General features: G+C 35.4%; 1 protein-coding gene across 3 annotated transcripts in view; it reads right to left on the bottom strand.

Moving 5' to 3' along the window:
* SOS1 (SOS Ras/Rac guanine nucleotide exchange factor 1) overlaps positions 1 to 12,715 on the bottom strand; it is a 122,043-nt gene that overhangs the window by 64,864 nt on the left and 44,464 nt on the right. For all 3 annotated transcript variants that reach the window (XM_073214160.1, XM_037009343.2, XM_037009342.2), the window contains exons 2-3: positions 11,627 to 11,752; positions 871 to 1,002 (exon numbers count right to left, since the gene is read on the bottom strand). In XM_073214160.1, coding sequence (XP_073070261.1) covers positions 871 to 1,002; positions 11,627 to 11,752 — 258 coding nt within the window. The remainder of the gene's footprint in view (positions 1 to 870; positions 1,003 to 11,626; positions 11,753 to 12,715) is intronic.

The raw sequence follows: 12,715 nt of genomic DNA, 5'->3' as shown, positions 1-12,715 counted from the left end.
ACAGTCTTAAATATCATCCATGTGTTTATAGTCTTAAATCTTGGATGAGATCGAACAGATCTGGATTTCTTAACACTACCAATGTAGAGTTCTGTGAACTCAGACTAAAAAGTATGTAATCACTTTAGGCCTCAGTTACCTCATTTACAAACTGGAGAGAAAATTAACTGTCAAATATTAAAACTCAAGAGATAATTATGCAAGCATTAGCATTTTTGCCTGTATTACAGTATGTATAAAATTATTGACATCAAAAATATTATTGAGGTTTTACTTATAATACCTATATTTTTTATGCAAGAGTTAATCAATAGTTTGCTTAATGTATTAAATAAAAATAGAAATAGCATTGCTAGAGTCCTCAGCAATTATCCTTTCAATAGCTCTGGAGAGAATCAACTGACTGGTTTAAGTGACAAGTGGGACTGGATAGTTTAGGTGATCTTGAGGGAATTTTTGTTCAAAGATTATACCCTTAACCCTATAGTAGTCTAACAGAGGACTCTACACATCTAGCAATGTAAATGATTTAGATCCAAAGGATTTGTAGAGACACTTGGGTCTAACCAACAAGAAAGGAGCTTTAAAAATTCTAGTAACACCTAAGAAGAACAAAATTCACAACTATAACTTTTCTCAGTCTTTTAAATTTGCATATTATTATTCACAGAAATTATTTTAAATAATGTTGCCCAACTTACACCTTCCTATTATATCATCCCTCCCCATAAGATGAATTATTGGAAAAATTAAATGAGATAACTTTACTCTTCAATTGACTCTATTATCCATAAAATATATTCCTAATGTTTGGAAATTGTGGGATTTATTTTGCTTTCAAAAGGCAAGAAGGCAGTATTTCAGCTTTACCTTTAATAAAGGATGAATTTTTTCTACTGGGAGAGATAAAGGGTTTCTTCGCTTCCTCTTTTCAATAGCCGATTGGGCATCAGCTATTGCCCACTTATCAATTGGATGAGGGAAACTTTTTTGAACACGTTCCTTGGAAAATAGGAAAATAACAACTAAGCAACTGAAGTATTAAATAGTGCTCTTCACTTACAATTTACTTTTAAAACTGAAGAATACCAAAAGCAGGCTTTTCATATATGGCATATTTTATATTATAAACATACTTAAGCTAAGAGAAAAATGTTACTGTCTTTGTATTGTTTTCTTAATTAGGCAACAAAGATACTAAACATTCCTTCTATCATTTAGGGGGAAAATCACACTCTGAATTTCAACTTCACTGTGGTAAAGCTAATGATAAGAATGAGTATAAGCCACTTTAAGCATTACTTATATAGAATTTCAAGGAACACAAGACCCAAGCTCAAAAAGCAAATAATCTAAATCCAATTTTCAATCATTTGTCCTTACTTTGAATACTAATAACAAGCTCAAGTAGCATTTTACACTCGAAAACTCTAAAAAACCTTTTCTCTATCCATCATGCAAAGGTACTTGAGTTCAAAACTATTTACAAATCAAATCATGGAAATCAAGGGTTTATACTGGCAACAACAATTTTAATATGCTGTTCATCATTAGAGTTTGAATATTCCATAGGTCACTGATTTTTAACAAAACACTTCATTTCCAACACTTAATTGGTTAGAATTTCCATTGAAAGTGAATGAACTCATGCTAATGTAAAAGCTGAATTTCTTTACTTTAATAAACAAGTGTAATTCAATTCAACCCAAAGGTACTTTCATCCTATCAAGTTTTTAAAATCCACTTTCAGTAGACCATAATTAAAACCAGCAGAGGTCGCTACTACATAATTTTAACACACTTGGAATTGCTCTGTATTTAACTAGTATGTAAAAACTACCAGATAAAATTAAGTATCACCCCTGATTATAAATTCAAATAAATCTTTTTTCAGTTGCTACTAAAATATAATTTTAAACAAGAAATTTCCATGTGATACTCTCTGGAGAAAAGGTACACACTGATTCTAGGACATACTAAGAACAAATTTATAAAATGAGAGAGTTTAACCCATGCAGGTTTAATAACTTTGCTCTTTATCTTATTTCAAGGGTAAATCAGCTACCAAATATAAGAAGTGATCATTTTAATTCTAATTAATGAAATCAAAGGTGTGTTGAAAAATTATCGTTAAAAATGGAGTTTATAAACTTTTCAAATGCCTAGTTGAAAAGCTATTTTCAGGATACTATATGGTTGTATGGCAACACAGAGGTCCAAAATACTGGGGGATTTTTGTAGGTAAAGTAGGAGGAAAAAAGGGAAGGGGGAGAACAGTAGAAAGAACATCCAAAACCAAATTTTTTGTCCTTTTTCCAAGTCAATTCTATAGACTTACCAATCCAAAAGCAACAATTACAGAGATTTAGGACTAACTTTACCCATGGTTTCCAGTGAAAATTTTCATATTTTAACTGGTGGGTAACTGAAGGGGCATAACCATGTTATAGACCTTATGATGTTATAGTCCTGTGGCTTGCTGACTTTTCTTTTTAACTGCAACTCATAGTAAGAAATGATAAATTCTTAGTACATTTTATATTACATCCTTACACATCACACACACATACTGAACTGGAACAAAGTTTCATAAAACAAAACCTGCTCTTACATGCAATGCACTAATTTTTCTAATCATTTAAAAAAATGTTAGTTGGGCAATGCACTAAAGTGATTTCATGCCCTACTAATCGTTGATGACCTAGAATCTAAAAAGCACCTGTGTATGGTGGCAATAAAAAAACAGTAGCAGAGAATATCAGCTGAACTCAATCTAACAATTCTAAATATATTTAACATATGTCTTTGGAAAAAAATCATTGGTGGAATTAGAGAAGTAAACTGTAGGCAGGGGTTAAAGTAGAAGAAGGAGGAAAGAGAACAGCAATCCCTTCCCATCACAATTATATCCACCTAATTCCAAGTCGATTGTTGTAGGAAAAAAGGGGAAAGCAAAATCAGGAATGATAAAAGAGAAGACAGAAAAGTGGAAATAATACTGATTAAGAATTTTAAATTTACTTATTAGTGTATTACTGGAACCAAACTATCAACTATACACTTAGGAGGTGACACCAAGACTAAGGAAGGATGTATGGCAAAAGACTGGTAAGGTTAAAAAAGGTGCCTTTAATGTGGAAAGGACAAGTTGAAAGAAGCACTTTATCTCTTGTAGTGGCAAATTTTGTAATTTTAAAGCAAAATAAAATTTATTTTTACAATTATTTAATACATATCTTTTAAAAGTAAAGAAGCCCAAGAAGAAATGATCAATGAAACATTCATGGTTTAGAAATCTATTACTCTGCTTTCAAAATGAATTTGTTTGAAATGAGAAACTCCATCTTCATTAATATCTAGTGGCTTTGGGAAAAACTAATAAGACAAAGAGGTAGGTTTGAGATTCCACTCTTTCACTAGCAGAACTTGGCCTTCTCCTTTACCTAATAAAGGGGTCTAATGGATAATACTGAAGATCAATTCCAATGCATATATTCCAGAACCTACAAAAATTCTTAAACCTAAACTTCACTGCAAATATTCAGACCTATAGGTACTTTTAAGTCCTATTAATAGTAATGAAGTCTTAGAATATATATAGAAGATTTTTTGAGAGAAGTGTCTAGAAAGGTAGAAAATATGGAGAAATTACTTGGGAAATTTAAATGTCAATGGCAAACTTACTGGAAATTAGAAAGATTCTTTAGGTTTGTGAAGGTAAAGAAAAAAGTTAAAAAAATGAATAGAAAAAGAAAGCAAAGTTTTAAAATTTCAGGATATATAGTTCATGCGAAAAAGAAGTCTAAGATAAAGGATCCCAAGAAAGACTGAGTTAAATGAGAAGAAAAATGTATCAGTGTCCTGGAAAATGAGAGGTGGATAAATACAGGACACACAGGCCAGAAAGAGAAACAGAAAAGACATTACAAATGGAAATCAGTCTGGTCAATCAGAGAGAAAAAAAGAGTTAGTACAATGTGATAGGACAAGACCTCAGAAATTAGATAAAGAATATCATTTACCAGGGACATAATCAAAGAAAAAATACTACTAGTTTTTTTTTTTTTTTTTAAAAAGATTAAATACAGAAAATGAGGAGAGGGAGGACAGAGCAGATTAAAGCAAGTTTTATACACTATCTTTTAAAACTTGAAATCACTTTGAAAAGACAGGGCCAAATATTACATACCAGGACTCTGTATTCCCAGAGCATTTTATATACTTCTTTATTGACCTTGATCACTGCTTGACATTTAGTAGGATACTCAAATATTGGCAGCATGGACTAGTGAATATAGGCTACACTATCAAAACAAAATCCCATTCATTTGGACTGTGATAGTTCACAAGTTGTGGTATCTGTAGCACAGTTAACCAAACTTAAATTAGCATAAGATTATAGATATGTAAGTAATCAATCAGTTTTCAAGCACTTTTGAAGTATCTATTTTCTTAAAACTATAGGGCAAGTAAAAATCATTTTTACTTTTTTATTAAAACAAATCTTTGGACAGAATATTAAGCAAGAATTGCTACCCTATTTTGAAATATGCTTGTACTTTAATAAAAATATATTCTATAGAAAGATTAAAAATTCATATATTCCACTAATTCTGACCGATCTATATAGCCCTCAACATTTTTCAAATTCAGATGAATTGCCTCTTACCTCGAAGTAATTTGAAGGTGTCTGAAATTAATAGCCCTTATTATTTTTTAAAAAGCTCCATAAATGTATTAGACTAATTAAAGAAATGTACTAAAGAAATAAAGAGGAGGATTAAAGATGGCAATGTGAGAGGTGAGACACAGGCTTCCTCCTAAAACCACATATAATATGAAAATATAATTGACACAACTAATCCTGAAAGAGCAATAGGAAAGAGGACTGCACCAAACTGCACACACCTGGAGAAAAGAATAAACCTCATGGACCAGGGTAACAACCAAAGCTGTGGCCCGGAAGGATCCAAGTCCTTTCCCCACCCCAGCTGACCAGTGGGAGGAAGAGAAACAGAGCGGGGAGGGAGTGGAGGCCTGGGACTGCTGAATACCTAACTCCGGAGATCTGCTCTGGGACCACAAACCTACATTTCATGGTGCTTGCATGGTACTCTCATGATGAGGGGGTTGGAAAGCTAAGTAAGACAGGTAGAATTCCTGGAGAGACTGAGATGCCAGCTGCTTGTAAAAAGCAGTGAACCATATCCAGCTGCTCTGGGACAAAAGAAAGGCAGGCAGTCTGAGAGACTTCCTAACAGCAAGAGGGCTGACAAAGGGGCAAGGATTGCACAGAGCTTATGGCTCAGGAAAAAGGACAGGTAGACAAAATTGTCCAGGTGCACTCTGCCCAGCAGGTTGGGAATTTTCACCATCTTCAGGTACTCCAGCTCCCTGGCAGGCTACACAGCTCCAAGGACCTCGTCCGTGATATGCAGGCTACTGAGACTTTCTCCCGGCCAGCCCCACCTGGCTCGCAAAACGGAAAACCCTACCCTGGCGTTAGGCCAGCCAGAGGGAAGACCTGTTTACAGCAACTACAAGCGCAAAGCATAGAGGCTTGAACCTGTGTGCTCCGCCCACTGGTACAGGCAGTGGAGGCAGGAATACAGCCAGGAAGCAGGAAACAGCTCTTCCCTCTCACCAGGCACCAATACCACTCCCCTTTTGCTTCAGAGGCTGAACAGCTCCAGAGAGTAGAGTTTCTGGGAACTAGAGGGCACCATAAACAAATATGAAATGCTAAAGGAACCTGGTTCAAAGTAAAACTATGAATACAATTCCTGAGAAAGATTTAAATGACATAGACATCATGAATCTTAATGAAAGGGATTTCAAAATAAAAATCACTAACATGCTCATGGAGGTACAGAAAAATACTCAAGAACGCAGGAATGAATTCTGGTTGGAGATCCAATCATTGAAGAGCACAATGCAGGGTACTAAAAGCAGATTAGATATGGTGGAGGAGACGATAAATGAAATAGAAATGAGAGAAGAGGAATACAAAGAAGCTGAGGCACAGAGAGAAAAAAGATTTCTAAGAATGAAAGAATATTGAGAGAACTGTGTGACCAATCCAAATGGAACAATATTCATATTATAGGGGTACCAGAAGAAGAAGAGAGAGAAAAAGGGATAGAAAGGTATTTGAGGAGGTAATTGCTGAAAACTTCCCCAATCTGGGGAAGGAGATAGTCTCTCAGGCCATGGAGATCCACAGATCTCCCAACACAAGGGACCCAAGGAAGACAACACCAAGACATATAGTAATTAAAATGGCACAAATCAAAGATAAGGACAGACTATTAAAAGGAGTCAGACAGAGAAATAAGATCACATACAAAGGAGAGCCCATCAGACTTCTCAGCAGAAACCTTACAGGCCAGAAGGGAGTGGCATGAAGTAATTAATGCAATGAAGAAGGGCCATGAACCAAGATTGCCTTATCCAGCAAGATCATCATTTAAATTTGCAGGAGGGATTAAACAATTTCCAGATAAGCAAAAGCTGAGAGAATTTACCTCCTAAAAACCATCTCTACAGGGTATTTTGGAGGGATCACTACAGATGAAAATGTTCCTAAGGGTTAATAGCTGTCACCACAGGTAATAAAACCACAGTAAAGAAAGTAGAACTGCTATTTGCTAAGCAAATACAAAATTAAATTAACTATTTCCAAAGTCAATCAAGGGATAGACAAAAAGTACAGAATATGATACCTAATATATAAAGAATGGAGGAGGAAGAAAAAGGAGGAGAAAAAAAAGAACCTTTAGATTGTGTTTATCATAGCATATTATTTAAGTGAGTTAGGTTAGACTCTTAGATAGTAAAGAAGTTAACCTTGAACCTTTGGTAACCACGAATCTAAAGCCTGTAATGGCAATAAGTACATACCTATCGATAACCACCCTAAATGTAAATGGACTGAATGCACCAATCAAAAGACATAGTGCACTGAATGGATAAAAAAACAAGACCCATCTATATGCTGCCTACAAGAGACTCACTTTAAACCCAAAGACATACACAGACTAAAATTGAAGGGATGGAAAAATATATTTCATGCAACTAATAGGGAGAAAAAAGCAGGAGTTGCAGTACTTGTATCAGAAAAAAATATACTTTAAAACAAAGAAAGTCACAAGAGTCAAAGAAGGACATCATATAATGATAAAAGGGTCAATCCAACAAGAAGATAACAACCATTATAAATATGTATGCACCCAACACAGGAGCACCTACATATTTGAAACAAATACTAACAGAATTAAAAGGGGAAATATAATGCAATGCATTCATTCTAGGAGACTTCAACACTCCACTCACTCTGAAGGACAAATCAACCAGACAGAAACTAAGTAAGGAGACAGAGGCACTGAACAACACATTAGAACAGATGGACCTAACAGACATCTATGGAACTCTACACCCAAAATCAGAAGAATACACATTCTTCTCAAGTGCACATGGAACATTTTTAAGAATAGATCATATACTAGGCCACAAAAAGCGCCTCAGTAAATTCAAGAAGACTGAAATTGTACCAACCAGTTTCTCAGACCACAAAGGTATGAAACTAGAAATAAATTATGCAAAGAAAATGAAAAATCCCACAAACACATGGAGGCTTCACAACATGCTCCTAAATAACCAATGGATCAATGACCAAATAAAAACACAGATCAAAAATATATGGAGACAAATGACAACAATAATTCAACACTGCAAAATCTGTGGGATGCAGCCAAGGCTGTCTAAGAGGAAAGTATATTGCAATACAGGCGTACCTCAGGAAAGAAGAACAATCCCATATAAACAGTCTAAACTCACAATTAACAAAACTAGAAAAAGAACAACAAATGAGGCCCAAAGTCAGTAGAAGGAGGAATATAATAAAGATTAGAGCATAAATAACTAAAATTGAGAAGAATAAAACAATAGAAAGAATCAATGAAAGCAAGAGCTGGTTCTTTGAGAAAATGAACAAAATAGATAAATCCCTAGCCAGACTTATCAAGAAAAATAGAGACTCTACTCACATAAACAGAATCAGAAATGAGGAAGGAAAAATCACTACAGACACCATGGAAAAACAAAGAATTATTAGAGAGTACTATGAAAAATTATATGCTGACAAACTAGATAACCTAGAAGAAATGGACAACTTTCTAGAAAAATACAACCTTCCAAGGCTGACCCAGAAAGAAACAGAAAATGTGAACAGACCAATTACCAGCAACGAAATTGAACTGGTAATCAAAAGCCTGCCTAAGAACAAAATTCCTGGACCAGATGACTTCACTGCTGAATTGTATCAAACATTTAGTGAAGACCTAATACCCATCCTCCTTAAAGTTATCCAAATGGTAGAAGAAGAGGGAATACTTCCAAACTCATTCTATGAGGCCAGCATCACTCTAATATCAAAACCAGGCAAAGACACCACAATAAAAGAAAATTACAGACCAATATCCTTGATGAACATAGATGCAAAAATACTTAACAAAATATTAGCAAACCAAATTCAAAAATACATCAAAAAGATCATCCATCATAATCAAGTAGGATTTGTTCCAGGGATGCAAAGATGGTACAACATTGGAAAATCCATCAACATCATCCACCACATCAACAAAAAGAAGGACAAAAAGCACATGATCATCTCCATAGATGCTGAAAAAGCATTCGACAAAATTCAACGTCCATTCATGAAAAAAACTCTCAACAAAATGGGTAGAAAGGGCAAGTACCTCATCATAATAAAGGCCATATATGACAAACCCACAGCCAACATCATACTTAACAGCAAGAAGCTGAAAGCTTTTCCTTGAATATTAGGAACAGGAAAAGGATGCCCCCTCTCCCCACTTCTATTCAACATAGTACTGGAGGTCCTAGCCACAGCAATCAGACAACACAAAGAAATAAAAGGCATCCAGATTGGCAAGGAAGAAGTTAAACTGTCCCTGTGTGCAGATGACATGATACTGTACATAAAAAACCCTAAAGAATCCACTCTAAAACTACTACTAGATGTAATATCTGAATTCAGCAAAGTTGCAGGATACAAAATTAATACACAGAAATCTGTGGCATTCCTATACATTAATGATGAACTAGCAGAAAGAGAAATCAGGAAAACAATTCCATTCACAGTTGCATCCAAAAGAATAAAATACCTAGGAATAAACCTAACCAAGGAAGTAAAAGACCTACACTCTGAAAACTACAAGACACTCATGAGATAAATTAAAGAAGATACCAATAAGTGGAAACACATCCCATGCTCATGGATAAGAATCAATATTGTCAAAATGGCCATCCTGCCTAAAGCAATCTATAGATTCAATGCAATTCCTATCAAAATATCAAAGCATTCTTCAACAAACTAGAGAAAATTATTGTAAAATTCATATGGAACCACAAAAGACCCCAAATAGCAAAGGCAATCCTGAGAAGGAAGAATAAAACTCGGGGGATTACGCTCCCCAACTTCAAGCTCTACTACGAAGCCACAGTAATCAAGACAATTTGGTACTGGCACAAAAACAGACCCATAGACCAATGGAACAGACTAGAGAGCTCTGATACAAACCCAGGCATATATGGTCAATTAATATGATAAAGGAACCATGGACATACAATGGGGAAATGTCAGTCTCTTAAACAGCTGGTGTTGACAAAACCGGACAGCTATATGCAAGAGAATGAAACTGGATTATTGTTTAACCCCATACACAAAAAGTTAACTCGAAATAGATCAAATACCTGAATATAAGTCATGAAACCATGAAACTCTTAGGAGACAACATAGGCGGAAATCTCGTGAATATAAGGATGAGCAACTTCTTCCTGAACGCACCTCCTCGAGCAAGGGAAACAAAAGCAAAAATGAACTCATAGGACTATATCAAACTAAACGTTTCTGTACGGCAAAGGACACCATCAACAGAACAAAAAGGCATCCTACAGTACGGGAGAATATATTTGTAAATGACATATCTGACAAGGGGCTAACATCCAAAATATATAAAGAACTTAGACGCCTCAACACCCAAAAAGCAAATAACCTGATTAAAAAATGGGCAGAGGATATGAAAAGACAGTTCTCCAAGAAGAAATTCAGATGGCCAACAGACACATGAAAAGATGCTCCACATTACTCATCATCATGGAAACGCAAATTAAAGCCACAATGAGGTATCACCTCACACCAGTAAGGATGGTCAGCATCGAAAAGACTAAGAACAAATGCTGGTGAGGATACAGAAAAAGGGGAACCCTCCTACACTGCTGGTGGGAATGTAAGCTAGTTCAACCATTATGGAAAGCAATATGGAGGTTCCTCAAAAAATCTAAAAATAGAAATACCATTTGACCTGGGAATCCCACTCCTTGGAATTTACCCAAACAATACAACTTCTCAGATTCAAAAAGACATATGCATCCCTATGTTTATCGCCAAGATATGGAAGCAATAGCCAAGATATGGAAGCAATCTTAGTGCCCATCAGTAGATGAATGGATAAAGAAGAATTGGTACACATATACAATGGAACACTATTCAGCCATAAGAAAGAAACAAACCCTATCATATGCAACAACATGGATGGAGCTGGAGGTTATTATGTTTAGTGAAATAAGCTAGGTGGAGCAAGACAAGTACCAGATGATTTCCCTCATTTGTGGAGTATAAGAACGAAGGAAAACTGAAGGAACAAAATAGCAGCAGACTCAGGAACTCCAAAAAGGGACTAGTGGTTACTAAAGGGGAGGGGTGGTAACCTTGAGTATAGCAAAAGAAATGTCACAGAAACCAAAGGATTTGTTCTACTGGACACTCAAGGTTTTTAAAATCAAATGATCTTTTATCACTGCCAGAGATGTCATTTTATATTTCCAGCTCTACCTCCCACTTTCTACAGTTGGTACTTCAAACCTCCTTTCTTCTCTCAAACTTTTGACTTCTTCCGAACTCAAGGTAGATGCCTCTTCTTTTGAGAAGCTAACTGTGAACCATAAAGCTCATTATTAGTTTGTCTCTTTTATGGTTTCCCACATACCCTTTACTCACAGTGAACCACATTATGTCAGTGCTCATGTACCCATCTGGATCTCCACTAACCTACAAACCCTAAAAAGGTAGGGGCTATGCCATCTTTTGTAATCTAAGATATTACAAAATTTCCTTCCTAGATTTTTAGATGTTTCCCTCCCTTCCAACTGGTAGAAAGGAATTCACTTACTATCTAAAATACATATAACAATTGAAGATCAAAGATTAATTGAAATGTTTTTGAAAGGATAGCTGGCTTTAAAAAACAAAACACTTGGCATAGTCCACTCTTAAAGGTATAAATATATATACTATAGCATCAAGAAGTAGTATTTAGAGGTCAACAAAAGTTCATTTTAGATTAAAAGCAATACATGGAATGGTTTACCAGGTAAAACATATACAAGTTATCATATACCCAATACAAAAGTAGGCAAATCCAGTCTTCATTTTTTTAATACCATATGTATATTTTATGGACTTGAAGAGCAATTCCCCTTTCAATGACAGTACAATAAACACACATATTAGATATATGTAAAGAGAAGGCAAAATTTATCATACCTCTACATCTGAAGCACTTCGGGGCTGAGCTTGGCACAGCATATTTAATAACTGCAAAATTAATTCTTCAACATACTGAAGAGCATCATCACTAGACTCAAGAGTAGGATGAACTTGCCCCTGGACCTATAAACAAAAAGCAAGATAATTAAAATTTAGGTTTGTTTAATCTAATTAAATAAACCAAAAGTTTTTTTTTTAAATGTGGGTTTGTACTCAAAAACATGGTCTGGCTTGCAAAGACACATTTGAATGTTATGACCCAGAAGACAGAGTAGTCCTCAATCTTTTCCCCTGCCACATGCATATTTATTAACATGCTCTTGGAGACTCAGAAACCTAACCACAGAATTTCAAATTTTTTTTCCTTAAATCATGGTTACTCTGAGGTGTGGGAATGCAAAGAAGGAGGGAGAGGCTGAGCTGAAGAAAAAGATGCAGTTTATATGGTTTTTGCCTAGAACCAAAAGAATTTAGAACATTTATTCAACATACTGCTTGGGCAAAACAAGCCTCCTATAGATTTCTGTCCCTTGTTTAACTCTATTTTTCCTACTAAATTAGAGAGTCCAAGAGGGATATGCCTTATCTTATTCACCAATGTAAGTCTAGTATCTAGCACTGTGCAGGGCACATAATACAAGCTTAATAAATGTTTCTGAACAAAAAGTCACCCTACATCAAACGACACAAAATGGGCACAACTTGTGACTGTCCATGCTTTAGGTGGATAACCTGATGATCACTCATTGATAAATGCCTAATAACCTTCACCTTCATTTTCTTAGACTATTTCTTTAGAGGTACCTCAGGTCACTAGCCTGTAAAACTTACATTTTAATAACAAGCATGATAGTCTTTACTTGCAATCCCTCTGTCTATAAATCAAAACTGTTCCTTACCTTTAAAAATGGCAGAAAAATCAGTTCTAGGAAACAAACATGTTTTAAAATATGCTCAACCCTCCAAACGGTGGCAGAGCACTCACTGGACGAAAGTGCACAGTACCCACTGACCAACAGCACATCGCATTAGCAGAACGGGCATGACAGCATCAGTGTATGAGCGAAGTTTACAGTGTACTATAAA

This window comes from Manis javanica, chromosome 1, assembly GCF_040802235.1.
Source record: "Manis javanica isolate MJ-LG chromosome 1, MJ_LKY, whole genome shotgun sequence".
Lineage (NCBI taxonomy): Eukaryota > Metazoa > Chordata > Mammalia > Pholidota > Manidae > Manis > Manis javanica.
The sequence above is the reverse complement of the archived record's forward strand: the minus strand, read 5'-3'. Positions and strand labels throughout refer to the sequence as shown.